General features: G+C 45.8%; 2 protein-coding genes and 1 pseudogene across 3 annotated transcripts; 1 reads left to right on the top strand and 2 right to left on the bottom strand.

Annotated features, from left to right (window-relative positions):
• The first annotated feature begins 670 nt into the window (after positions 1-670).
• Positions 671-10848, top strand: mntb (MAX network transcriptional repressor b). The gene is made up of 6 exons (XM_068744653.1): positions 671-999; positions 4089-4680; positions 4775-4816; positions 5328-5439; positions 9241-9433; positions 10040-10848. The coding sequence occupies exons 1-6, from the start codon at positions 927-929 to the stop codon at positions 10846-10848; spliced, it is 1821 nt and encodes a 606-aa protein (XP_068600754.1). The 5' UTR covers positions 671-926.
• A 3404-nt stretch (positions 10849-14252) lies between these two features.
• septin4a (septin 4a) lies at positions 14253-18654 on the bottom strand. 2 transcript variants are annotated; one of them, XM_068744656.1, is made up of 13 exons: positions 18609-18654; positions 18153-18175; positions 16927-17286; positions 16737-16833; positions 16492-16578; positions 16262-16385; positions 16039-16173; positions 15780-15897; positions 15297-15398; positions 15127-15223; positions 14626-14788; positions 14403-14505; positions 14253-14324 (listed from the first exon to the last, which is right to left on the bottom strand). In XM_068744656.1, exons 1-13 carry the CDS (start codon positions 18652-18654, stop codon positions 14253-14255), a joined length of 1527 nt encoding a protein of 508 aa, XP_068600757.1. The 2 variants fall into 2 exon arrangements, with proteins under 2 accessions (XP_068600757.1, XP_068600755.1); XM_068744654.1 differs by having other exon boundaries at positions 14253-14505.
• A 1448-nt stretch (positions 18655-20102) lies between these two features.
• Positions 20103-27608, bottom strand: LOC137900215 (LIM domain kinase 1-like; annotated as a pseudogene).
• Positions 27609-27963: the final 355 nt, after the last annotated feature.

Below are 27963 nucleotides of genomic sequence, written 5' to 3'. Positions count from 1 at the left end.
GTTATGAAGACCTTACTGTTTAGATCCTCAAATGCATACCTTAATTTATAAAACTATTGAATCCAAGTGTCTTTTAGACTATTAAAACAAACAAACTAATATTATATCATAATTAGTATCGTTATTACAAGTTTACTTCAGCGGCATTCCCTCAGTTTCCGCCTTTACACCAGTTAGCTCCGCCCACCGCCATTTGATCGACAGGCCCGATCCCGAGACAGCAGGTTGGCCAGTCACGCTCTCGCCATGCAAATGAGCCGCGCTCGGGCCGGGCGGGTGCCCATGTGGACCAGCACCATGCCTTGTTGTTCTGAGCGCTGATTGGTCGAGCGGCACTCGATTGTTCTTCACGCGCTGCGGGCCAACGGCGGGAAGTAAAACACGGAGGAGGATCTACGACGTCAATGGGGGCTCGCCTTTCTCTATTCGGTGAAAACCACGCATCCACAGTAACCACGTTTTGCTCCAGACGCTTTTCCTTAGAGTTTACGATATTTACAACTGTAAAGTCGCCATTTGGGAGGGCGAGCGACTCCCAGCGCGGTGTGTCGGAAGGACCTGCGCCGCCGCCGGGATTTGACAGGAGCCGTAGTAACGGGGCGGAGCCAGGAGTCAGGGAGGGGTGGGCCCTAACGAGAACACGACTCGTCTTGTTGTGTGTGTATTCCCGTGCTCGCTTCGCCATCTTGTTGCAATCAAAAAAAAAAAAAAAAAAAAAAAGAAAACCGTACCCGAGGATTTACTTTCCATTCGACCGGATTGAAAGCCGCCCGTCCGCTTTCCGGAGACACGCAGGCGACCGAAAGGCTTCGGGCTGTGAACCGTGCAACACGGCGCTTCCCACCGGGACACCACCGAGCTCAGCACAGCCTCGTCCCCCTTCCGTCCTGGGCCACCGGGTCGCCTGCCGTGAGGGTTTACGCGCAATGAGCATCGATACGCTTCTGGAGGCGGCCAGATACCTGGAATGGCAAGCCCAGCAACAACAGATCGCACGTGGTGAGTCGAGCCGCGGTGCGCGGCGCCGACGCCGAATAACTGCGCCGCATTCTGAACAGGCTTCGCGGTAGTCCGGTTACCGTCTACCGGCCCGCCGATGACGAGCGGACGCGTTTTAACTTTCTGTTTGAGGGCTTGGGTTGGTGCCAAAAAAAAGTCACGTCAAGGTTTTGGTTAATTATTGCACGCATTTGTTTTCCCACAATGCGGAAATGTGCCAAGTTATTTCGTGAACTACTTTGCGCGCTCTTGGAATGTGTGCGTGCGCGCGTGAGAAGGACTCCGCAGAGGAGTTCCGACCATTCGTGTGTAACGATACCCTTACTGTAACGAATGACTGGCTGCATCGTGTGTAACTATAAAATGGGAGTCAAATAAAAACGTACGTTTTCATTTCATTTCCGTGTTGAGTTTCACACGCGCGCGCCGTGAACGCGCCCCCTCGGGATCGATTTGCCCCAGTTTCTGCCCGTCGAGCACCGGCAGGGCGGTGGCGAGCAGAGGCTGCTCTTTACATAATACCCTGACACCGCACAGCTATCTCATGACACGCGCGCACGCACACACACACACACACACACACCGGGGGGCGGGGCCTCACGCGCTCCTCACCACGTCTCATTTGTATTTTTGCGCGCGAACCTATAAAATAGATGTGTGCGTCTCTCCCAGTATTTGAAGCGTCTGAGCTGTCAATCGAAATGTAGCGGGGGGGGGGGCACCTTCCTCTCTCTCCCCTCTGATGATGACGTGTCAGACGATTCAGCCCCTCCCCCCTCCCTGCATACTTGCCCTACCGCGTGCTTGGGGTCCGCCCCGCGAGTACCACGTGCACCCTGCCCCCCTCCTAGTGACTTGCAAACACGCACGCACGTACTCCTCGTCCCCGCCCTTCCCATTCACGTAACTGACTGGCGGTTTCAGGGAGAGGGGGGGGGGGGGGGGGTAAGTAGGGCAGTTCTGCTCACTCCCACCCCAAGCTGCCCTGCTCGGTGCAGAAGTTCTGGCATTTAGGTTTGCATGCATTTGAGGATCTGGACCGAAGTGTGTGTTTGTGGCTGAATTATATTATCAAAGGCAGTAAAAACCCTGAATACTTCCAGCGTGTACTTTGTTCTATTTCTGTATAACAGTACTTACATAGTGCAGTTTATCCCTTAAACTTTATTGATAAAAAATTATAGTTGAATTTTACTCCTCAATGCAACACGGGTTATTATATTATTCATTTGTGCTGGAGCCTATCCCGGCCTTCACCGGGCGAGAGGCGGGCTACACCCTGGACAGGCCGCCAGTTCTTCGCAGGGACACACACACACACACACACACACACACACACACCTACGGACAATTTAGTGTAACCGATTCACCCAATCTGCATGTTTTCGGTGGCGGGAGCAAGCCGGAGAGAATTGGTAGGAGTGATAGCTAAGTGCAAAGTCTAAGTGGTGAATATTTTATATTTTCACTAAAATTATTTAAAATGCTGAAATGGCTACATTATTTATGATATTCTAAAATGTGACGGTGAGGAAAGAGGGCATGGTAGACGCGTTGATCCGCGGATTTGAACCGTCGCCCCCACAGCGAGACGACTTTGAACTGTATGAAGTAAACGCGTTCTCCTGTCTGTGTCGGTTCCCCTCCAGGTGTTCCGCCTTCCTCTCATTGTCCAAGGACATGCAAAATAGATGTGAGTGTGTGTGTGTGTGTGTGTGTGTGTGAACGACCGTTCGTTTTTCAGACGCGTCAGCCCCCCCCCCCGATGAACCGGCCGCCCGTTGAGCAACGTTGCACTCCTTTCACCCCACGTTATCTGGGATGAACTCCAAGCACCTCCACGACACAACACAGGATAATCAGTTGCAAAACGATGGCCCCCGAGGGAGCAGAGTAAATTTGCAGACTCATTTGTGTGTGTGTGTGTGTGTGTGTGTGTGTGTGTGTGTGTGGTGTGTTTTGTGTTTTGTGATGACAGCCCCATCAGTGAAAGGAAACATTAAGATTAAAAGTGAAAGTGTTGCCTCAAGCACATCTAGCCAGGCGCGCTGATGGTGGGTTGGTGTCGGGCAGTGTGAGGAATCCCTGGGATCTTCTGTCTGATGTCGCTGTTACCATGGTAACTCAGGGCTTTCCATCTATGGTGCGTGGTAGTGACTCACTCGTAAGTGTGTGTCTGTCTTTGGGCACGAGTGGGGGCCTCTGCGACGGCGTGGGAACGTTCACATCCCACCGCGTCGCATGTTAAATCTGTTCTCCGACGTATTGCAGTAACTCGCAGGATCACTCGGCGTTAATGCCAACGCTAGAGGCTCTTTAACGGTCTGCTGCTATTGGTCAGACATCGCTGATGGAGCCCAAGGTTATAAGCGCGCCCGGCGCAGGAATGGCTCAATCGCAGGCCAGACAGAGGGGTGTTCTCCACTCAGGAAGACGCAGATGGAGGCACGGTGTGTCCCCCCCCCCCCCTCCATGGTCTGATTCCCAGATGAAGTCATTCTTTGTGCGTGTTTTTTTTTTCTCCCTGAGATGGTTCCCAATCCAATCATCTATGAAGCGCGCAGGGCGTGCATGTCGACCTACGCCATTGCTACCAAAACCCTTTATGGGAGTGTGTGCGGTGTGTTTTGGATCACTGCTGTTCCCGATCTGGACCCGGTTGTGCTCAGGTTTGGAACATCGAGAGCTGCACCAACCTGGGTATTTATTTTTACGATGCCCCTCCCAAAGGAGGCTGGTAGTGTAACCCTTATAAACATGCGCATGTAGCAGGAAGAGTCTGTTACATCCGACTGTGCAGCATCCATGTTGCTGCGGAGCCCTGAAGGCCTGCGCCTTGTAATTGTTTCTTTTCTTCTCTATTTTCAATGTTTCATTTCAATTCAAAGTGATTTTAATGTCGTTTTTAGCCGACTGGTTATACCTCTTGACGTCAGCAGACATTGAATTGCGTCTTCTGTGTCCTCGGACGCAAAAGTTCTAGTTTTGTGAACTGTGATCTAAGGCTGGTGGGACTTGGGTCCCCTTCCAGATCCTTCATGTTCAAGCGCTCAAGCCTTTGCACGCCGTCTTTTCCTCGCTTCCTACAGAGCAAGAGCAGCGCAAGGAGAAGACGCTCCTAAGCAGGGAGGTGGAGTCGACGCGCATGGAACTTGTGACGTCACTGTCTCTGCCAGTCAGAGCCAACCACGTTTCCTGGAGCGATGACGCTCGCCGTGAGCAGCCTCACCAGCCCTCCGCCCCTCAACCCCCGTTGCTCCAACGTCCTCAAGTCCCCATTGCCGTCATCCCGATGGTCCCGGTTGTCACCGCGACGCCCTCGTTCCCACCCCTTCCACTTACGACGCCGATTGCTGCCATGGCAACGCCTCTCAACGGCTCCCCGCCAGCCAGGAACCCTTCGACCTCTCCAAAGCAGCAGCACTTGCAGCAGCAGCCGACCTCCCCCCACCTGTTGTCCACCCCCCAGATGAAGGTAGAGAACAGTCAACTGCTTGTTGCAAAGCCTGGTCAATCGCAGCCTCAGGTCCAGAGTCAGTACCCGGCCTCCATCAGTTCTAACGGCCCTGGCTCCCAGCATGCACTGGCGCCCCATCAAACCTCGCCCACGTCTCAGGCACGGCCCAATGGCTTGACGATGGAGGACATGAGGGGGATGGACGCCAAGAGGAGACCAGGAGGGTGGGTTGGCGTGTGTGTGTGTGTGTGTGTGTGTTCAGTGTAGCAGCGAGGGCTGACTTCTGGTTGTGCTAATCGGTTTCTTTTGTGTTGACAGCGCGGGGACCAGAGAGGTGCACAATAAACTGGAGAAGAACAGGTTAGTCCAGGCATGGGCAAACCCAGGCCCGGGGGCCATATGCGGCCCGTTGGTCTCTTTAATCCGGCCCGCCAAACTTGTCCAAATTATATCATTAAATAAAATTAAACCTCATTCATTTGACCTTTTCCCTGTAATGCTACCTGTAAAAGGCCAAATCCTTTCATGCAATAGCTTTCATGTGTCATTTATATTAGCTCACACAAATACTCCATCCATCTGTTCTTGGTCCGGCCCCTCTGCCAAATTTTAGAACCTATTGTGGCCCGCGAGTCAAAACGTTTGCCCAGCCCTGGGTTAGTCATAGCGTGTACTTCTTGTTGCTGCAGTTTAGCCACCGCACGCACTCAGGTTTGTGTTTGCTGTGTGTTATGAAGGTCATAGCGTTCCCTCAAAAAAAATAAAAATAAGAAACCCTTCTCAAACAGTGGTGAGGTGTCTTTTAATGACGAGCGAATGGCGACTATGCCCAACGTGTGACTTTCGCCTTTCTAATTTCGTGTCTCTTCAGGCGAGCGCACCTCAAAGAATGTTTTGAGACGCTGAAGAAGAATGTTCCGAACGTCGACGAGAAGAAGACCTCCAACCTCAGCGTCCTCCGCAGCGCCTTGCGCTACATACAGGTAGAGTTGAGATGCGTTTCCTCACCTTTCCCCGCATGGGAAGACCGTGAGCTTCCGCACCGTGGGGTGGTCGTGTTTTTCCATCTCGTTACTGTCGTCTTCAAACCGTTATTTTTCCTTAAGAATGCTATTATGCGCCTCGTCTTTGAGGGACATTGTCATGCAGTGTCGTCTCCTTAAGAAAAGGAAAAGTTGTTGGTTTTCCAAAGAACTCAATACTGGAAATGATGAGAGGAACATTCTTTTGGGGAAAGATTAGTAGCACGTTTGTAGTTGAGCAGCGTGCCAGCAGTGCATTGCTGAGGGTGCTGCAGGGGGGGGAGGGAACTGTGTCGCTTGACAAAGTTAAGCGGTTCAGACTAGGGGGGGGGGGGGGGGTACAAGAGGGAGGACTCTGGCACTGTAGCAGAAAGCTGTGGCTGTGGATTAGAGGCGGTCTTTGAGGTTTATGCTAATCATGCTGTAATATTTTATTATTAACGTTTATTATTACTGGTTATTAAAAAACAATAACACACAAATGGAGACTCTCCATCAGTCATCGCGTTGCCTTGGCAATGGGAGCCTGCAGCACACAGTGCAGGAAATGACAGGCAGGTGAGACCGCCAATGCTGATCTCCATGGCTTTAAAAAAGAAAGTGGCGTCAGTGTGGGTCGAGTCCTCAAAGCCAGTCTGTTAGTCGTGTGGACGCCCAACTCCAAGAACATCATCCCTCCGAGAATCAGTCACAGACTGAAACACAGACACGTGTCTGTGCTCGTTTCATAGTGTCTGAAACTCAACTTCACTGTGAACCTCTGAGATACAAGTTCTTTACTTTTATCTGCAGTAGTGCTGCTCAAGTAATCAGTCTAAATGTCATTCATTGTCATGACAACAGCCCCCTGTCTGTCTTTACAGTCAGCCTCGCCTCAAGTCAAATCCAACTCTTTACTGATGTCATAGCTAAAGATCCCGTTCCCCTTTTTCCTCCAAGAGATGCACAACATTGTTTCTCCATTTAATTTCAAACAAGAGACTTATAATGATACGGCCAACAAAACGAAAGTCTACTTCCTAGGAATAAGAATAAAAGGGAAATAACGTGATATCCTAAAGAAATGTACCGGTACTGGTCTCTTCAGAAAAGGTCCGATATTTACCGTTTTAATGTAATGGGCTATTTCCTGTCCAATGCTCCGGCCTCCCACCAAACCTTCACGGAAATCGCTTCTCTAGTTTCTGCACCCGACAAACAACCGGAGCAAATGTCAAATCTACTCTGCAGACTGCTCTGACCTTTAGCCCCGGTATAGATGCTAGTTTGACACTCAGACACGAGATGTCGTGAATAACACATGACAAATTATAAACTACTCTTAATGCATCGCATTTGACAAAACGCTTCGGACATTTAAAACTAAGATGTGTTACAGTAAAAAAATAAAATAAAGTGGGATGTCTAATGAGAACGACATTTTGAGCTAGCCACAATATGATTACAGAAAGTCAAAAAAACGAAAATCACTGATGCACTCGCCTCGTTCTGAACCTTTAGAAGAAGCCTCCGCCTCCTCCTTCCTGCCAAATGGAACATAAGCAGTAGAGTTCCATTGGGGATGAGTCACTCTCTCTCTTTGTACCTCTCCTGGCGTGAGCCAGACTCCCTCCATCCCCCTCCGTCCCCCGAACCACGTGCGCTCTGAGCACATGGCTAGCCGGGCTGGTGACGTCACTGAAGCGCTGCAGAGGCTGTTGTCAGGAAGCCCGTTCACCACCGGAGCTGCGTGGCAGCGTTCTGATGGTGACGACGGTGGAGCAGGTGCACGGCTCTCGCCGTCGATTCGTTGATATTCTTCGCCTTTTGCCTCTGTCCAATCACCATCTTGTCTCGAGCTGCTCATGCTCAGGACTACTTGATAACCATAGCAACAGGTCGCAGGTGTTAATGTGGTTACACTTTGTCAGTGATCGTAGGCGATGAGCTCTCGGGGCTGCTTTAGACACTCCTTTTCCTCGTATCGACTCCGGGTCGTTCCTTCACTCGGGTAGACAGACGGACAGACGCATGCTTGTTCACCTATTATTTTATTAAAGAGAACGGGGAAGGACAGAGGGGAAGGAAGGGGGGGGGAGGGTGTCGAGCGATGGTCGGGGAACTAGGGGGGGGGGCATGGATGGAAACGTTGAAGCGAAGAAAGGGGTTTAGGGTTCGGCATTGGGAGTGATGTGACGCTCACGTTCCTCCTTGCATACGATTACCCCCATTCTCCATCCAATGAGATCGATCCGTATGTTCTACAAACTGCTGGTCAGGCAGACGAATCATCACGCATGAGGTTGCCAAGGAAACTGCTATGGGTGACCGCTGCTCCCTCGGTGATTTGCTGCTGGCCCAGTGGCAGGTTTGTATGATAAGACCTCGATTTATATTACCAGTTTTTGTCCACCGGTGGTCAGCGAGATCCTGGTAACGTGCCGGCAGCGTCAACGCTTTGCCTTGAAGTCTGTAGGAGCGTATCAAATCAGGCAGCAACACATATTAAGACTATTAGTGACTGATTCTTGGGAATATTTGAGCTGAATCGCTGACATTTCCTTTGTTAATTGGAACAGGAGTTGTGAGCAAAGCAGGCATGCAGAGAGAGCCAGAGTTGTGTAGTTGGACCAGAAGGATTACAGAAACGGTTGATTAATCAAATCCTCTACAAATGTAGTTTCCAGTAACACCATGAAGTCCCGCGGCTGCTTGCAGCAAAAAAAGCACTCATAGTTGGCTCTTTTCTGTGTACCAAACTAATTCCTGATCCCTTTTCCTTTCCCACCTCCCTTACCCGACCTTTCTCCTGTACCTCCCCCCCTTCCTCTGTGCCTCCCTAATAATCTGCGTTAATGTCCTTAGTCTGTTGTACAATTTGGCGCTCATGCATCAGCTGACCTAAACAGAAACTGGGTCACGGAAACGGCGTCGCGAGTCTGGACAATCCGTATTCGGGGGTTTTTTTTTTCTCCTGCTGTGTTTGTCTTCCTTGTTCCATTTCTCAGAATCAGTGCAAAACAGGAATGAATACTTTTCACTTGATCTTGCGTGACAGAACTTCAGAGATGGGTGTAAATAAAATCAAGCAGGACTTGGTCCCACTCTGACATCATCCTTTCAAATGATCGGCAGCAGCTTCTGTGGCTGAAGCCAGGCTTGTGTTTTCATTCACACCATCTTGCTGGTAAAGGTTGTCGACCGATGTGCACGTCATGGGGGGGCAGCATGTTCATCGATCAGAGTCTCAAACCCATCCTCGGTTGCATCCTCGAAGCCCCCCCCCCCCCTCGGAGCTTAGCCAGTCGCACGGGCGTGCTTATGGCTGCAAATGGAATGTCTTTAGGGAAACCGCCCTTGTAATCATTGACCGCTTCAGGCCACAGATTCTTCCCGCAAGCATTGATCGTTTCAGATCTTATCTCAAGAATTTTTCTATCAATCTGTAAAAGTTTCCACAAAAACACCGGAATTGATCGACACCAAAATCCGAATCTCGCGAGATTTCGTTCAAAATTCAGATTTCGCGACATTTTTCTCACTATTCAGATCTCGAACAATCTCGCGAGAAGGAACAATAAAAACGGATACTTGAGTTGGCACTTTGGATAACTGGGGGTTCACTGTACATATTTTAATATACATAAGTCACACCTGAGTTGCAGGACCAGCCAAACAATGAAAAAAAAGCACGACCGGATAATACGATAGTTAGGAGTCAGACGTGTATTTTTACGTGCATTACCGAACCACATCGACCTCACCGTCTGTTTGCCCTGCTAGACCCTTAAGAGGAAGGAGAAGGAGTACGAGCACGAGATGGAGCGTTTGGCCAGAGAGAAGATCGCCACGCAGCAGCGTCTGGCCGAGTTGAAAAACGACCTCAGCCAGTGCATGGATGTGATCGAGATCGACAGAGTCCTGAGACAGACCATTCAGCCGGAGGACGACCAGGCGTCCACCTCCACGGCATCAGGTACACGAGTTAGAAAGAGCAACTCTCTGGTTCGCATCGGTGCCCACGTCGACACCTCAGCCCCAAACACTTGGCCCAATCCCTCCCACTTTTGGCGCATTCCGGCGTAGGGACGAGGGGTAGCGGTCGTCCAGCCCTTTCTTCCCACTTCTCATCTAGATTTAAAGCAATAAACATGTATTTGTTTTTGCTGCTTGTGTTATTTTTATCTGTAGTTTTGATGTTGTGAGAACGAGTGACCTGCTGTCTTCCTTTGCTGATGTGCAAACAATAAATATCTGAATCATATCTTATCTGCTGACGACGTGACGAGTGACATCCCATTTCCAAGATAAACTATTGCTAGCGCCAGCGCTGACCCGTAACGCCACTGTGAGGCGTGAGTCAGAAAGCATAAGGCACTCGAAACAAGCGTCGAGGTTAGAAAGGGGAGCTGGGATTGGGCGTAGGTGTGACCTGATTCTGATGACACTTTTTATAAAGTTGAGGTGAATTGAATGTAACATTTCGGTGGCTTTTCATTGACTCGAGCATTTCTCTACTGACGCCTGACACCGTTTCGTGGTTTGCATCCTGATGGCTGACGCTTTGCTCTCCGGTTTACAGAGGGAGAAGACAACTTTGAGCAGGACATTGACGATGATGTCGCCGCCCCACTCCCTGGTCTCATGTCCCACTCTAAATCGGCGCCTCCCATCCTTCAAGCTCAACCGCTCCTCCCCTCTCGCCTGTCGATCCAGCACACCGCCCTACCTCTCTCTGGTGTCTTGACGACGCCCGCGCCCTCGGCTACCCCCCAAGCCATTGCCCCGGCTCCTGCCCCGGGTCCGCCCCCTCCGCTGTCAGCTCATCCCGTTCAACCCCCGACTCTGCAGGTCCAGCCCACCGTCATCGCTCATGCGGCCGTCTCCCACCCGTCAGTCATCCAGACTGTCAATCACGGCCTGCCTGCCAATCACAAGCATTTAACGCACATAGCCCCGTCACCTGGCTACGCCTCCGCCACCCCGCAGCCAATCGCGGCAGCTCCCACCGCCACTCACCAACAGATAGCCGCCCAGCCTATCGGGCACATCACAGTCCATCCGGTGGCTCACCTGGGAGGCCCCCTATCATCCCACCTACCGACTCTGTATCCGCAGGGCATGTCTGTCTCCCATCCCACCATGGTGGGCCACATCACCCACGCCTTCACGCATCACGCCCTTCCACACGTCCAGGCCAACCCCCAGGCTAACACTAACGGCGCCCAGGTGAACAGCGCTGCCGTGATGAGCCAGGGAAGCGCATCGCTGGGGAAACCCACCGCTGTGCTGGCTCCCCACCCACAGCTGGTTGGACAGGCCACTGTCCTCAACCCAGTCGCCATGGTTACGGTCCCAACGTTCCCCGTCGGCACACTCAAGCTGGCCTGAGAAGTTGAAGTAAAGCTCAAGAAAGAGAACTCCCGGGATAGTTTTTCCACTCCTGTGAAATGATCGAGGGAATCTCTGGTAGACGCGCAGAAGTTCACAACTCACACGACCAATCAGCTGCTCTTCTGAACAGCTTGTGGTGAATATCTCCAGAGGGCAGTCAGCGCTCTGATGGTGTGTGAACAACTGCGTTAAAGTGGAGTCTGTGGGTCAGGCCATTGTTTGTGGGAAAAAGAGTAATATTTGTCTGCACTGCAAAGACAGGAACTTTACCTTCCTTCCTTCCTTCCTTCCTTGCCTCCTTCCTTCCTAAGATACTTCCTTCCTTTATAACTACAAGCACTAATATAATAAGCTCAGTTCACACTCAGGCATCAAATATTTATCTTAACCCTTCATTCACTCACTGAGGGGGGAAAACGTATGAAAGAGAGGTGTTTCTCCTTGGGCTGTTGCCGTGGCGATGCAGTATTTGCCCATTTTGCGTTTGCATTTTGATGTCACCTGGTTATTCTGATGGTTTAATGTTGCTGGTGTTGTGTGAGAGCAGGAGGGATGAAACGCAGGGGCCGTGATCGCTTGGCAGATAAAAAGCATCGTCACAGGGACTCTTGACGGGAAGGTTCATTTCTGTTGGTTCCACTTTCTTTTTCTCCTACAAAAACCACCCAACGTCCGAGCTCAAAATCCTGCCGCACCGCTGCGTTTGCCGGCCAACGCCTTGCGCAAGGAAAAGCAATGGAGAATGCAGCGGCGCTAAACTGCTCGGCGAAAACGAAAAAAGGCGAGCGATGCAGATATTGGCTTTGAGGAGCCGGGTTCGGGTAGAATGCGACCTCTGCCTGCTGGCCGGTGAACGGATGATCCCTTGTAGGGCTCGATGGGTTTAAAAGGTAGAAACATTAGCAACTTCAAGTCATGCAGAAGATTGTTAAAACAGGTTGCGCTTAGAAATTGGCAAAATTAGATTTTTTTTCACGTTTGAATGAACGACGGGGTTGGGGGGGGCGGGGTTATCGTTTGTAACACGCCGATCAAGGGCCACTCCGTATTGATGAGATTTCCCCGTCCCTCAGTCAAAAGCTGGACACTTTTCTTTTACAGACTTTTGAGCGTTACTGTAATGTATAAAGGACTCTTGTTTGCTTGCGCAGATTAATGAATGAATGAATTCACTGTGACAAATTGAAGTTAATCACTAGTATACAAATTTATTATTTAATCGAATTGATTTCTGTCAAATATTTGTACTCGCTGGTGATATTTGTAAGGCAAAAAAAAAAAAAGTTGAGGAAACCAGTCATCGGTGTTTGTGTGCTCAATATCTTTCAGTGAGACTCTTCATTAGCTGATGTTTTGTGACCAATGAGGCTGTTCCGTTGCTCATCGTACTGAATAAGGATCCACATGGGGAGTTGTTGCATTTGTCAGATGCCTGTTTTTGATTGAAGCGATGCAAAAGCTGTCGACATCCCCCCCCCCCCCCAACCACAGCAACTTGCCCTGAAAACCTTTAGCGACAGACTTGTTCTTGTTACTGTCACTGTAGGGTGGTGGTGCAACAGCGCCCTCTGCTGCCTTGCTTCACCTTTAGCTAGGAAAATAGGAAATTGAAAATCATAATCCTGACTGAAGTTTCCTATGGTAATAAAGCTTTTTTTGTTCTTAAACTAGAAAGCATACCGGACATAAGGTTTTTCTTCTTCAGTGAATGGTCAGGTTTTGGTGGAAGTTGAATGTCTGTTCGGAGTTTTCAGGCCTATGAAATCGTTTTCTGAAGGAGGAAATCTCAACATTAGAAAGTGTGTGATGCCCGCAGTTCATTTTGTGTGTGTGTGTTTTATGTGTTAATGTTCACATCCTCAAAACTTTCACACACAAGCCTACACACCATCAGATCTCATCAGTGTGTGTGTGTTTGGTGTTTGTAACCGATGTGGTGTGAATGTGCGCCTCGCCTCTTCTACTGTTTCTGTGCGTCCGTATATGTGACTGTATGTTTTATATTCTATAGTTAATCCTACTGTACCTGTAGCATGGCTCGGTTTTCTGTTTTACAGTTTGCCCTTAGTGGAGTGTGTGTGTGTGCGTGCTTGCGTGTGTGTGCCTAGTGGTGTTTTTTATAGACAGCAGCCTGCTTGGATACTCGTGTGTGTCTATACTCAGTTTTCCTGAACACTGTGACAACATTGGCAAAACACGACACGAGGAGCGAATGGAAGAGATTTATTGTCCTAATTGTTTGTTTGTGTTTTTGTTTTGTTTTTGTTTTGTGAGACAAAAAAAACAAAAAATAATCATTTCTCTTTCTAATGTGTAATATTCGATTTGAGTTTTGTAATATTTGTATGTACGTATGAAAGTTTTGTACATTTGTGATCTATGCACGTTTTTGGCATATATGAGTGTGTATGTATCTTCAAATTTTAAAATGCCTGTTTCTCGTTTTTAATTTTGTTTTGCATGTAGATTGCTCTTAGTTTCTTTATTTCAATGTTTTTTTTTATTTTTCAGTTGTATTTTTTGGGACCATGTACAATACTGTATAACGTGAGCAGGATCTTGGACCTCATGCTACCTTGATATTATATATGAATATAAAAACATGTTTTCCCTATGGAGAAAGTTTTAAGTTATATATCGCCTGTACACTTTGGGCTGCCTTTTAGATCTAACTGTCCACTGTTTAACATAACAATGATGATAATGGATCCAACATATTAATGAAGAATTATGCTGATGAAATAATAAAGATTCTTATTACATTTACAGCACATTGAGCTCCTGTGTTTAATGGTGTAAAATATAGAATAGTTATATAGTTAAAATATCAAGAAGTGTTAAAATATGTATTTTGTTTAATACAAAAACAAAAATGACTGAGAGTACAACTTCAACTAGAAAAGCACTTGGAGAGCACAAACCTCCCCCAAGCTGCTCGTTCCCCTCGTGATTGGATTTATAGATCCATCCAGTAGGTTTTCCATAATCCTACTAAAAAACAGACAAGCAAATGGCATCAAAAACAAAAAAAACCTTTGTCTAATTATAGGGTCACCGAATTTAGAGTTGCTGTTGAGTCTGAATAAAGAGGATTTCAGACTTGGATCAGCCAATCAGCTTGCTTGATGTTACTTTGCAAGCCTGAGCATCGTACAATTACCCATAAGTCCCCTCTCTGTTATGATCCACAGTAATGTTCCAATGCATCCTTGCTGATTCCAGCTTTGCTCACTTTAAAATACTGGAGAAGACCAATCAGGCAAAGGCCTGGATGCAATCTGGCTGATTTCCTTTTGGAAGCTTCATGAATGTGTCCTCCTCTGTCCTCCGGGGTCCTCCTCTGTCCTTCGAGGTCCTCCTCTGTCTTCCGGGTCCTCTTTCACAGGGAATTATGGGGAGCATCAACATCCGCCTCTGTGGTTGTGATGCATTTGCTCTTGAATCCTTTCCAAAACCTCCTGCATTTTCTTCAGCTGCAGAAAGGAATGGCTGAAGCTGAATGATTCATGTAATGGAATGAATGAATTAGGGATGCAGGAAGAGAAACGTACCTCTTCATCTTTCTCTAGGATGAGTCTTTCCTTCTGTGTGTCGATGGCGGCCAACGGCAAAGGGAAATCTGCCTCCCCTATTTCTTGATGCCTCTCCAGCAGACTAAAACACACAGTCACACCCACGTTTGTGCAAACCGCACGAGGATCCATTTCAGCAACATTACAAGTGGGTTCTATCAGCCAATCAAATCGTGTCAGCGTGTGGCCTGACTCCACCCACCTGCGTTTGCTCTCGTGCACCACCATGCGGGTCATTTTGTGGATGCACTCAGCCCTGTAGTTTTCATATTGCAGCTCCTGCGTCACCTCCTTCAGGTCCTGCATGTGTGTTCTCACTAGCATGTTCCTCAGCAGCAGGAAGTCAGAATGAGCTGGGTCCTCCACTGACCAATCAAATGACAGCATTATACTCTAATGTGTTTTTAGGCAATTTAAGATATTGATAATTTTATTCAAAGACTCAACAAAATAAATGCACCATAGCAACGATGTGATTACCGTAAATCCCGGACTATAAGCCGCTACTTTTTTCCTAAAATTTAAACACTGAGGCTTATTTAAAGATGTGGCTAATTTATGTATTTTTATCTGATTCCATTTTAAATGCACAGTTTTTCTGTATTTAATTTAAATAACGTATACCATCACCTTCCACTTTTAAAACTCAGTGAAATCAAAAACATAAAAATAAATCTAGAAAACCTGTCATTAGGTGAAATACCTTCCACAACCCCCCAGGGATAAGCACGACCCCTGAGCCTACGCCCTTCGCTCTCCACCTGAACGTTACTCCCAATGACTGCGAAAGGGATGCTGTCCTGCAGAGAGGAGCAAAAACACAACATTAGTCTCAATACTGACCAATCAGCACGATTAGAATAACGATTGAACCTTGAGAATCCGGTCATGTTCCTTAAAGTCCTCGTCCTCATCCGAGTCGCACTCTGGGAACTGGTAGATGTTTATTCCGAAGCGCTTGATCTCTTCTCTGATCTGGAGGGAAAGACAAGAATAAACCCTTAAATGGAGTCTGGAGGTCGTTGGGTCAGGGACCTCTCCCAAAATGGAGCCACACACAGCCAGGAAGCCCAACGAGAAGCCGAGCTCGACAACCAGACTGTTCAAATGCAATAAAAAAAAAAATTATTTTATGAGATGATGAGAAAAAATGGTTTTATGCTCATCTGTAATTAGTGATTTGTGCTGATTGGTGCATGTTGATGTACATGACACACACACATACAGTATATACATTGTTGCTGTGCTTACATTACTATTTGTACTCGTTTACATTTACTGGATATCTGGACGTATCTGGATGTTTGTGTGTTTGTGCTTGTGTGTGTGTGTGTGTGTGTGTTCATGAGCTCATACCTTCTTCTTCTTTCTGCAGACCTCTGCTTTTGTCAGGCTGTCAGCTTTGGCCAATACAGGGACGATGTTGACTTTATCATGAAGTGCGCTCATGAATTCCACATCAAGAGGCCGAAGGCTAACGAGAAGAAAGCGCCCGTGTGAGGAGTCGCACGTAAGTAAACACGGCCAAACAACTTTCGGTTAAGACCGCCGCGCTAACTGTTGTGCTCGTTCAGCTTCATGCACACAAGTACAAAAATCCCAATGATCAGACTACCCGTGGCTGAACGGAGAGATGAAGTAGAGGCAGCAGTGGACCCTGTTGTCCTGGATGTTCCTTCTGTTCAATCCGCTTTCATCTCTGAAGTACTGCTCAAACTGCTGGTCGATGTAGTCTTCTATTTGTTTCCAGCTGATGCAGACACGCACACACACAACGTTCTCTGTCAGTGATGTGGCAACCTGAGGCCTAAGTTGCCATGGCGAATCGGTGACCTCACCATCCTGTGTTATCGATGGCATCCCCGAACCCGGGTGTGTCGATGATGGTGAGCCTCAGTTTGATTCCTTTCTCCTCGATGCCGACCGCGTGTTTGACGATGTCGACGGTTTGACTGATGCGTTCTGCTGAGACGAGCAAAGAGACTAAACCTCTGCGGACTCCGCTGTGCACAAACACACACACACTTTCACGCTTTACACAAGGAATGCACACTAAAAGTAATGTCACCTTGAGCGGTAGGAACCTTCCTGCCTTTGTAGAGGTCCGTCAGGAACAAACTGTTGATTAGCGTGGATTTACCGAGGCCAGACTCTCCTGCAGACAGGAAGAGGGAAACTCTAAGAAATATTATTGTTGTTATGCTATTACTATTATAAAGAACATTAATCCAGTAGCACAACCACCTTCGTTTGCCATTCTAACGGCCCCCATGAGGCAGAAGCGTCCCAGTTATGACATATGGGAGGACATACCCGCCACCATTAGAGTGAATGTGAATCCTTTCTTCACTGTCTTTCTATGAACTTGGTTGGGCAATGTAGCAAAACCCACGTAGTCCTTATCCTGATCCTGCAGAAAAAAACCAACATCACAGAAGCAGAGAGCATGGCCTTAGAAAGCAACACAGAATAGAAAGCAGACACTCGTCATAGACAAACGCACCTCTGGAGAGTCGTAGGGGTCAAAACGACACCAGGGGCTTTGTGGACGTGAGCCTGGGCTGGACGGACAGTCCGTGGACACCTGAGAGACGAGGTGCCTCAGAGGCAGCGTCTGAAGTGCTGCGTCCGCTTTTACGTGATTTGATCTGGGAGGGACTGTCGGAGAGCCAGGGATGTGATGGGGCAGAGAATGAGTACCGGGAACTCTGGGGAGTCTTCCACTGGGTGTTGTCCCACACCCCTCGGTTTCACAGCCGACAGGCGTCTGGTCCTGATCACCAGGCTGAGGTGCAGGAGGCAGATCCCTCATAGCGTAAGGAAACTGAGCATCCTCAGGGTCCTCAATGGACAGACTGGACAACTAAGACAGGAAGCAGCAGATTCACCATCAATAAATCATTTGTTCTGCTCAGTGATTTTAATTTCTTTTTATGGAACTCTTTGGTAAAAAATATGGCTCCATAAATGTAAATATGTGATGATTAACATTTAAGAAAACACTCACAAAACTGACAAGTTAAGACGGACAATACATTTATAAATTTAAGGGTTTATATTTGGAGTAAAGCTGCTTTCATTTTGACATTTGTTAATAAGACAAAGTGATTTTTGGGAAGGGGATGCATCGCACACCATATATGTGATCATAATCAATTTTTTCATGGGTAATTCTACATGTATTAAAAAAAAACCCACTAAGAGGTAGTTGGAACCGTGCTCTCTGAAGATATGTGCCCTCTGTCTTGTCGTAGCTGGCTGACTACACCCCGTCTTCACTGATTAGGCCTGACCTGTGATCCCATTAGATCATTACAGAGGCCTTCTTCCATCTGTACAGGCAGGGATGAACGACACACAGTCTGGAGCTGGAGGTTGGTAATCGCTCCAGCTAAGTAATCGAGGTAATAACTTTTTTAATTAGCTTGTACAACCTATAGTCGGTGGCTTTATGACTCTCATATTGACTGGACCTCTACTACTGCTCTACTGGAGGCACATTCAGAGTCCCATCAGTCTGTCCAACTGTTTAAGGACAGGCTTGACCCGGTCTCCCGCGTCTTGTCAGCGCTCATCACGCACACGGCTTAGCAGCAGGCTTAGCCCAGCTTCTAATGCTGTGGCAGGGTGGGGTGGGAGGGGGTGAAGATTTAACTCTTAAAACACACACACTGACAACAGCAAGCTACAAACACACTCATTAAACACTAGCCCACACACTTGTCCTACCAGCTTTTCCGAGTAAGTTGCAGCTTTTTGAACAGAGAGAGAACAAGAATGGAAATGTAAAAACCTTTCATTAAAAAAAAAGAAAGACTTTCACAAACCAAGTAATAAGAACAGGAAGCTATGGAACTAATTTATAATAGCATATTTTATTAATGGACACTGAGAACATAGCTTTACTTTATTCTCCTGATAATAAAAGCACCAACCTTGAAATAAGAATAATTTTCTACACTATATATGTAATATATAAGGAAAACACAGAGTGGTAGTCTTTACAGTCAATATCACACACACCATTGGACAGGAATAAGGTGCAAAAATATACAAATACATTCTGCATATTATGGGCTGCTATAAGGGACTGCAACATATAAATAAATAAATAAAAACAACTATTTGAGTAAATGCCCTTATGTAGTGACGTAGTGCTGTCTAAATGTCATGCAATAGACGTACCTTTTTTATTGTTGCGGAGCCTGACAGGAGAAGACATGTGTTCCATGATGCTTCCAGAAAAGGAACACACCATAGACTATACGATATCACCAACATGCGATGATGTATGTGCTGTATTTGTGTGAGTGCATGCGTTTGACAGAGCTCTGTGGCATGGGTGGATCCAGAGGCGGGGTCAGTGGCCATATCTGAACTGTGATTGGCCGCTGAAGTGTCCCTTTCTGGCATTGGGGTTTGGAAACACAAATCAGGCATAATTCCTGGAGATAATCTCAGATTATGAACATAACAGTGGCCATCTGTAGGTGCCACCATAGAAATGTGATAGCTATAACTTGTCAAAACTCCTTCAGTCAGATTTATTTTTTGACAAAAATGTACGACAGTCAAACAATCATTTATTCATTTCGTTCATTTATTAACTTAAACAACAATGCAATCAAACAAAAAAAAAGGATTTGCAACCAAAAATAATGGTGTTGATAGATAATAATGGTCTTGTTTGCAAATATTGTTTTTAATTGCAAATTGCTAAAACCTAACTAGACTGCAGCTGCCAACTTTTTCCTGCAGAAGTGTTAATTTATTTTTCAACAGTTTTGTCAGATCCACCTGTCCAACCTACAGCAGGTAAGTGTTTAATAGATTCTGTTTAATTTTCTGCATAATGTTCATCTAACTTTATTTTTAGACACAATGCAAAGTTCTTCTCAAAAATGACTCCATTTGATTGTCAGGCAGATAAATGGTGGATCATTTAATTGTAATAATGATTTTGTCACTTGAATTTATATTCTCTTTATTAAGATCACTGTTGGTTCATAAAGCGTTTGCAGTTTTGTGGTCGCAGCTCAGTGTCTTTGTCTGTGGTATGAAAATATTAATCTGAATATATACAGCATGAAGCATTCTGATAAATACTTGGTGTGTGCCATGTAGCTTAAAGCACAGTGTACAGTGCTTCACAGATTCAGAATAATGTCATTAATAAACCACAAGCTACTGGACAATTTTATCTTGACATAACATCGTGTCCTTTTATATGTTTGCCAGTAGAATGTGAGAACACTCTGTTCCTCAAAGAGTACTGACAGATTCTGAAGAATTCAAGGGAGCAGGTAATGATTGGCTACCAACCCTGGATTGAAAAGTAGGTCAGAAGGCATCTGAAAACGCTGCCAGTTTGTTTTTTTGAGATTTTGGGTCCAGGATCAGATTCTGAATCACTTTTTTACTTGGAACAATGACACAACAATTGTTTAGTAATTATGGTGTTGGTTAAGGCACATCCTTCCTGAGTGTTTTTTAGTTAACAGTGAAATATGAGGCACAATGTATTAGTCAACAGCATTCTCAGATATACTGTTTTTAATCTGAAATACCCTGTTGCTTTTCCCTGTTCGTTTTCCATGTATCAGTCTTCCACTCGCAGCTTTAGTGACTTGAGACTTAAGTTTTCAACCAATTTGTTTGAAGGCACAAATGAAGTATTTTTTATCCTGTATTTATTTTCTTTCTGAGGGTTCCTATCTTGGCTATTCCATCCAGTAAACAGAGAAAGGAGCTGTTCTCAGTATTTCTATCCCACAGCACTCTGCAGCGCTTGCTGTTCCTGTTGGGCTGACTTAGCAATGAGTTGTTGACCTGCAGCAGTTTTGATGCCTCATGCTCACTTTTTAATTGTCCTGAGTGTTCATACGTTTCAGGCCCTTTCTTGCTGGAGTCTGTGCTTGCAGACTCTCAAAAACTCTGGCTTTTGTCTAGTCAAGTTAATAGTTGTTACTTTCTTCTTGATGGTCGTCAGTTGGGCCACGGCATGGTTGTCATCACTACCCTTGTGTTCATGTGAATGGCTTTCAGGTGTTTCGTTATGGTCTCGGTTCTGAGTGAGGTGATTCGCGTCAGTGCGCTTATTTGCATCATTTGAACATTGTTTGGGGCTCGGGGCTCTGTCTTTGTAGCTGTGAATAGCGGTCATGAGAATCAAGAGCGTCATCCTGGATCTGAAGGTGGCTTTGGTGGTTGTGATTTTGCCAGAATGCTTTGCGGAGTTCCTCTAATTCGGAAAGCAGGGGCAGACATATGTCCAGGTGCATCAGTAGGTTCTCCAACCACTCCTCCAGTTTTGAAAATGACGGACTGAAAATGTCAAAGAGAAATACTTATGAAGAGAGGTTGCCGAATGAGCCTAAATATTTCATGTGTATCTGTCAGTTTAAGTTTTTCAGCATAGCGAGGCTTGGTTTAATATTTGCTACAAGAGAGCATAAAAGCTGCATCTACGCTCAGTATAGATTGCATCCTTTGAAAATTTAGAGTCTCAGTTGTGTTGTGTTTGTGTAACCATGCCGTTTATCGGTGTCCATGTCGCAGCAGAGGACAGCAAGCGGCAGGAAGGCTGAAGGGCAGTGTGGCGGGTGGCATTGCTGCAGGAATCCGGCAATATTCAGTCCAAAGTCGTTAGCCCGAGGAAGGTAGTCTGGGTCGGCGCTCACTCTACCTATTATCTTTAGAGACAGATACATTGGCTTTCAACTGATAAGAAGTAATATACGGTCGTTTCTTTGATAATTGCTCATTTAACGCAGGACCTCAAGGATTTTTACAAATCATTTACGTACCTCGCATATAATGATGCCAAAGGAAAAGATGTCCACTTTTTCGTCATAGCTTTTTCCTGCAGGGGAAATTTGAGAGCTAAATATTTAATGTCTTATACTGCCATTGTAAAGATGATTTGGATAGCGGTTATCTCCTACTGCGGGTGATGACCCTGAATTTCATGCTCTCACCATGTATCATCTCAGGGGCCATCCAGTAGGGATTTCCTACAACGGTGTACCGTTTTCTCCGGTCAGGCCTGCGGAGCTCTGACGGAGTCCCCTTCCCAGGTTGTTCCAGAGATGACGTTCTGCCCCGATTCCTCTCATCCATCACCAGCCTGGCCAGTCCAAAATCTGCCACCACCACAGACTGGTTCTGTACAGAGAGTGAAGGAAATGTTAAGACTGCCCAATGAATAAGCCATAGCTGGCGGCTTTCTCTTGGTCATAGTGGGTGGCTACATGTGCCATTTGTGTGTTTCTCAAAATACAGATTGTTTTTTTTTTGTGACTTTATACTAATTATATATAATTACCAATTCTATACAATATGTGTGCTGATGTGTATACTGGAACTGCTGGTTACCTCTCTGACCAGACAGTTGTATGAGTTTAGATCACGGTGGATGACATTCATGGAGTGCAGATACGCCTTAGACAGAGATTATATCCATTAGAAATCAATGGCAGCAGCAGAACCTTTTAACTCTATTAACTCACCATGCCAGCTGCAATGTCTTTGGCATAACCCACTCTTATATTCCATGGAAAATCCTTGTCCTACAAGATATTTTTGACAAGACAGTGACCAACATATTGTGTCTTGGCACGCTTGACAACAATCATGCGAAAGCCTTTTGTCACTTGCCATTTTTATGATGGTCTCTCTGAGACTCCCTCCCTGGATGTATTCAGACACAAAGTTTATCCGTTTGTCTTTGTAAAATAGTCCAATGAACTTTAAGACATTGGGATGGTCCAGACAGCGCATCACCTTAACCTGAATACAATGAGACCAAATGCATAAAAACAAATGTCTAATGCCGTTATATCAAGGTCAAAATAGCCCATCAGTGAGATATGGGTTTAACATAGCCATCGGGAACGTTCCTGATTAAAACCAGCTGTTATATCATCTTATTTCCTCTTCTAATTCTCTGTTGCTTCCATCTTAATTAATGAGCTCTTTCCTCTTCTGTTGAACACTTACTTCTTTTAAGAAGGTCTTCTGTGTCTCTTCATCAAACCTTATCAACTCTTTTATCACCATCACCTCCCCTGTCTCCTGATGTGTTACCTTGATGGCAATGGGTTAATGATAATGATCACAATCAGTCGACTGACAGGAAACCCTCCCATAGTAAAAGCGATGAATAATGTAAACGCCATACCTTGACAGCTTGTCCAAAGAAGCCCTTTCCAAGCACTTCCCTATGGATGAGATCAGAAGGTCTGAAGATGCGATGGGTTCGATCTCCAGAGTCCACACGAAGAGATTCTGAGCGAACCATGTCCCTCCTTTGAGAGAAGAGTGACAACGCTCCAGGGGACAGAGGACATTTATCGATACTACAGCTGCGCCTATCAGGGAAAAGAAAGACTTGGGTGAAGAGAAAGAGGAGCGGAACCAAGCAAGCAAACCGCGAGTTTGTTCATACAAAATGTGTCTGGAACGCATTCCCATGGCTCGTTGGTGTTGAGGCGGTGAGCGACTCATCCTAGGTGGATCAGCGCTCTCCTCTCCAGGACTCGGCTCTTCTTCCAGACTTGGGAGTTTGTGTGTTGGAGCAAGTTTCTCATGGACACAAAGATCCGGACGGCTGGCGTCATCTTGGGGAGCAGGGGAGTGAAGTTGGTCATTGGGAGTCTGTGGGTTGTGTTCAATGGTCAGCTGCAGTGGTCTGCCTGTGTCCTGAATCACACCGTTTATCTAAAGGAAAGGATAAGGCGTTGACATTTCATAGTGTATTGGTGCTTGTTAGGAAATGTTTTTGTGTATGCAAAGAAGTGTCTCTCCGTCTAGTCTAATTTAGCTGTGGTGCTTTGGGGTCTACCTCGTCGGGGGAAATGTTACGGACAGGAATCCCATTGACCTCCAGTATTTGATCACCAGTATGTATAGTGGGATGGAGGTCACTGCTGAGGACGACAGCGTCTAACCTGAAAATAACAAGGAGTGAACAAGTGCTTCTGCAAAATGCTGTCATTTTGTTCAGGTTTCGTAAATACGCTAATGTACAAAACTTACGTGTTGCAGCTTTTTAAATATGCCGGAACTGACACCTTACCGTTGCCGGTTCATAAACTACAAATAAAGCAGTCAGTCTCTTGCTGCGTAACCAGATTAGAAAAACCTGCTGTGCAATAACCATGCATAAGCAAAGCCTTCATAAATCATGCCATGGTGGCAGGGTTAGGCGGTTGGGAGGATTTGCTGGGTTAAAGCATCCTTTGGTGGCAGTAAGGGTTAGGGTTAGGGTTAGCGGTCAAGGAAACAAGGAACCAGGGTGCTAAGGAACCAAGGATAGATCCCTTCTCAACTAAGATTTAGGATTGAAGCACTAATTCAGTGCATTATTCAGACTCACCTTGCATTCACAGACTCACCTTGAAACAGTGACAAGGGGGCCTTTCTCTTGGCTGAGCTCAGTGGTTACATTCAGGCCTCGTCGGCCACCTGCGTGGGGAGGTAAAGACACCAGCGCCACCATGTGGGGACTCTTGGTGAGCGGAGAAGCTGACCTTGAAGCTGACACCACTCCCTTACCAAAACAGTGGCCACTGCGGGATAGATGAATAGAAATAAGCAAAGTCATTTAATTTATTAATATATTCTGCTTTTTATTTTCATTCACTTTTTAGCTTTTCCAACATGCCGTCATGTAGATGTGCTGTTTAATTTTAAGTTCACCATCATCTCACCAGTAGAGTTTGGAACGTTCGACTAGCGTGTACGTGTCCCCGTCTCCGATGAACATCTCACAACTCATACAAGTGAAACATTCCGGGTGGTACTTCTGATCTCCGGCAACCTACAGGAAGGTAATGGGATAAAACACAATGCTGAGGTCACGGCAGTGGTATTGTTTTTCATTAAAGGACAGTTGGTGGGGCCAGATTACACATTCTTGAATCAAGTCTTGTGGTGTCGGAATGTTTTCAAAGGATATCCTCTGATTTGACTTTGAAGAAAAGAGCCACTTTCATACCAGAAAAAAACAAAGCAAAGAAGGCTTGAATAGGTGGTGACGCATTTTGATAGTCAGCATTTCATCTTGTAATATGTGATCCAGTTTCAATACTTCTGTATGTCAATATTCTGTAATCAACACAATTGATCTGTCTGTGAGACCACGTCAGTTTGAATCAACGGTGAGTTTGAATGATCAGCACTTTTGTGCAAACATCATGAGATTCAACATTATGCTATTCCACCCATGTTTGACCCGGACTAACGACTCATTTACCATGAAAAGTAATCTTAATATCACTCTGAAACGTCACAATATCTTCCATAACGCATGTCCCCACTCCTCCACTCAGTTTCATTCTAATCTGCCAATTATTACCTCCACCAAGGAGGTTTTGCTTTTAACGGTGTTTGTATGTTTGTTAGTATAGAATTACAAAAAAAAGAAATAAAAAAAATATCTGTATTTTTGCATTCACTTACAATGGAGGATTTTTCTAAAATCACAGTCGCAAAGGAGTCCGATATGAACCATCATGAAAAATATCTCCTGGATCTGATCCAGAACGAGATCAGGAAAAAAAGATTACATTTTAAAATTCAAACCCATTTATGGATTAAAAAATCTGTTAAAAATACACATCAACTCTGAATCACTTTTACTTTTCGTGGTTGGTGTCCCGACCAAGAACAATTTAGAACCTTTTGATGATGATCCAGATCCCCATGTGGACGGTGTAAATCCAATTAGAAGGGGAATGAGCTGCTTGGCGGAGGTCTGCGCTCTCTGAGTGATTTCCTAGTCTTATGTGCGATTAACAAAAACAGTCCAAGTCAAAGTAGAATATATTCCTGACATTGCTGCTTTTTCTGAATCCGCTCCAAATATTCATGTATTCTTTCCTGTTGTATGTATGATTTTGTTGTTTTGGACTTCATTTTGATATATTTTTTTTAAATCTTTGGTGATTCATATGCTACCATAACAAGTCCGGTTGTGATGGTCTCCTGGCAGCCGTGGCAGTGCTCTCCATAACGGGCCCAGTAGTGCTTCTTACAGTAGAGCTGTCCCTCTCGTTCATAGTACCAGTGGGACAGGATGCAGCCACAGTCACAGCACCTGGATCAATGAAAGGGCCGAAAGACGACAACAAGGTTCAGGCTGTAAGGCGATCGATGCATCAGAAGACGTGTGTTCAAGCTCAGTAACGTGAGCCTGCTCAGTGATGGAACACTAGAGACTTGTAAGCAAAGTTGACCTGCTCGATTGCGCCTGGCAGGATCAGGTAGAACGATCAGTCGATCAACCAAATATCCTCTCCAGTTTGGATCTTTTTCCTCAAAACAGTTGTATTTTGAAATCTTTTCTACTCTTAGTCACTAATCTGGAACTGCAGCAATAAGCAGCTGATGTTTCTTCATCAGCATTTGCCTGGAGGATATGACGTTTTCCTCACTGCAGACATGGTGATTAAATGATGCACCGTGACCGAGGACATTTGCAATGCCTCCTACAAATGGACAACTTGTGTGTGATCAGTGGTCAGTCACATGTTTGCAGGAAAACAGTGTGAGTTACTAGTGGACACACCCGTTAAGAGAATGCCAAAGAGAACAAAAACATACGCTTAAAACCACGTAATGACGTGTTATCATTTAGAACAAGGAACTGTTTGTTTGTTTTTTTGCATCCTGGCTTTATTAAATATATAATCTTACCTACGTTCAACAAAAACCTGACTTCTTATCTTTCCGACTTTGCAACCAGTGGGAGGCGACTTCCTGGACAGTTCAGCTCCATGTTTCCTCTCAACCGTAAATTTTGTGTTGCTCTTAAAAAAGGGAACAAAACGACTGCCTTCCTCTTAAGAATTCATTATTTGAGGTGGGTGGGACTCCAGAAGATCTAAAACTGTGTTTTTGTTGGCTTGTGGAAGAATCTGGTCCACACATCTGGAAGAGGTTTGAACCACATCCTTCAATAACAACAATAAATGCTCAATTTCACATCCATTTGGAGCATTATTCTTGCCATGCATATCCACACAGCTCGATCAAACAGTAAAAAGCTTTAAGATAAAACTCATAAGCACCTAAGGGAAACGTTGTTTTAGTCATTTTTGTTGCTTTTCACATTGTTTTGTTTTTTTCTGATTGGTTCTCGATGTGATTTCTAATTCTAGTGAGGTCAAGGAGTCGTAGTATTAAACTTGAATATTGTAAATCACCGAGCTTAACATTGCCAATGAGTTTCTGATATACTGGCCAGAGATGTTTCATCAACCTTTGTGTGACAACAATGCATCACTTCCTATGTAACTGTTCCTGCTTTTATCAACTGGAAATAGAGATTATATTGTGGCCTATTATTTATTATTATTGCTTGACTGATGCCATATTATAAATATGAACTTCATCGTAGTTACTATATACAAGTAAACGCACTTACTAACTGGAATCTGAGTTCTAACAGAATCGTTGTCTCCTTGGGTACAGTGGGAAGCGCTGAGATATATGAGCGATTCAATAGTAAAGACATCAAATGGCTGCAGGTTTATTCTAGACCTCCTGTCTTTGTTATCGTGCGGCCTCTTAACGGATGCAGCCTCCACATCTGTGATTCCACCTACGCATCTGCTCAGGACCCCTGAACCCCTGGAATTTTCTATCCAGAGAATGTTTCCAGTCCCTGCTTCCTTTTGTTACCCATCATCTAAATGTAATAACCTCGTCAACAAATGTTACGGATCTGGTGACGCGTTCTCCCGCCGTGGTTTCCTGTCTGTTATGAATCTGCCAGCCTGCTAGGGTTTCCTTTAAAACAGGAGGAACGCTTGTTTTTGATATTGGCGTAAGGAGGTGGTTGGTTCAGCACCAAATGTCAGTTATATTGTATTCTGTATGTTGTAGGAGGAGGAGGAGTTGAACAGAAACATAGATATGGATTGTATCATATGGTAGGGGAATAACTTCTCGCATTATTAGGGTTTTATAATCGGCTTCCACACTCAGTCATAGTTGGAGTGAAAATGTAAATAATCAGGTCACGTATTAAGTTACTGTACCTGGTTTGACCTGCTTTTCCTTCAAATTGTCAGACTCTTTATTTCCTTCCTCTCACTGGGACAAACGCATTTCACTAATACGAAGCAGCCGCTCTTACCGTCCTTTCATTCCTCTCCGAAACCTCTGGTCCCGTCTTGACATCCTTCTCCCTCAGTTTACTGACAACGCAAATGTCGATCAGAAGCAATCCAGCGTGCGTTCATGAGCTGCTCCAACACGTAGTCTGCTATGACCCTTGGCAGGCGTTGTCTCCGCTCTGATGTAGAGCTCCTGACTGAGAAGGCTCTCTCACCCAGCCAGTCTCCCTCTGCTGGCTGCTGACAGCCCAGGACTATCCCAGTATAGAAGTTCTGCTGCTCCTCTGCAGAGCCAATGCGGTGAGGGAGAGTAAATCTGACGGCGTCGAATGCCAACGTCTGTCGTTATACGGTGCATTAGTGAATATGCGTGTGGTCTTCTGCCTGCCATAGTGCGAGAGAGGGTTTTGAAATAATCC

The sequence above is a fragment of the Brachionichthys hirsutus genome, chromosome 10, assembly GCF_040956055.1.
Source record: "Brachionichthys hirsutus isolate HB-005 chromosome 10, CSIRO-AGI_Bhir_v1, whole genome shotgun sequence".
In the NCBI taxonomy this organism is placed as follows: Eukaryota; Metazoa; Chordata; class Actinopteri; order Lophiiformes; family Brachionichthyidae; genus Brachionichthys; species Brachionichthys hirsutus.
The sequence above is the reverse complement of the archived record's forward strand: the minus strand, read 5'-3'. Positions and strand labels throughout refer to the sequence as shown.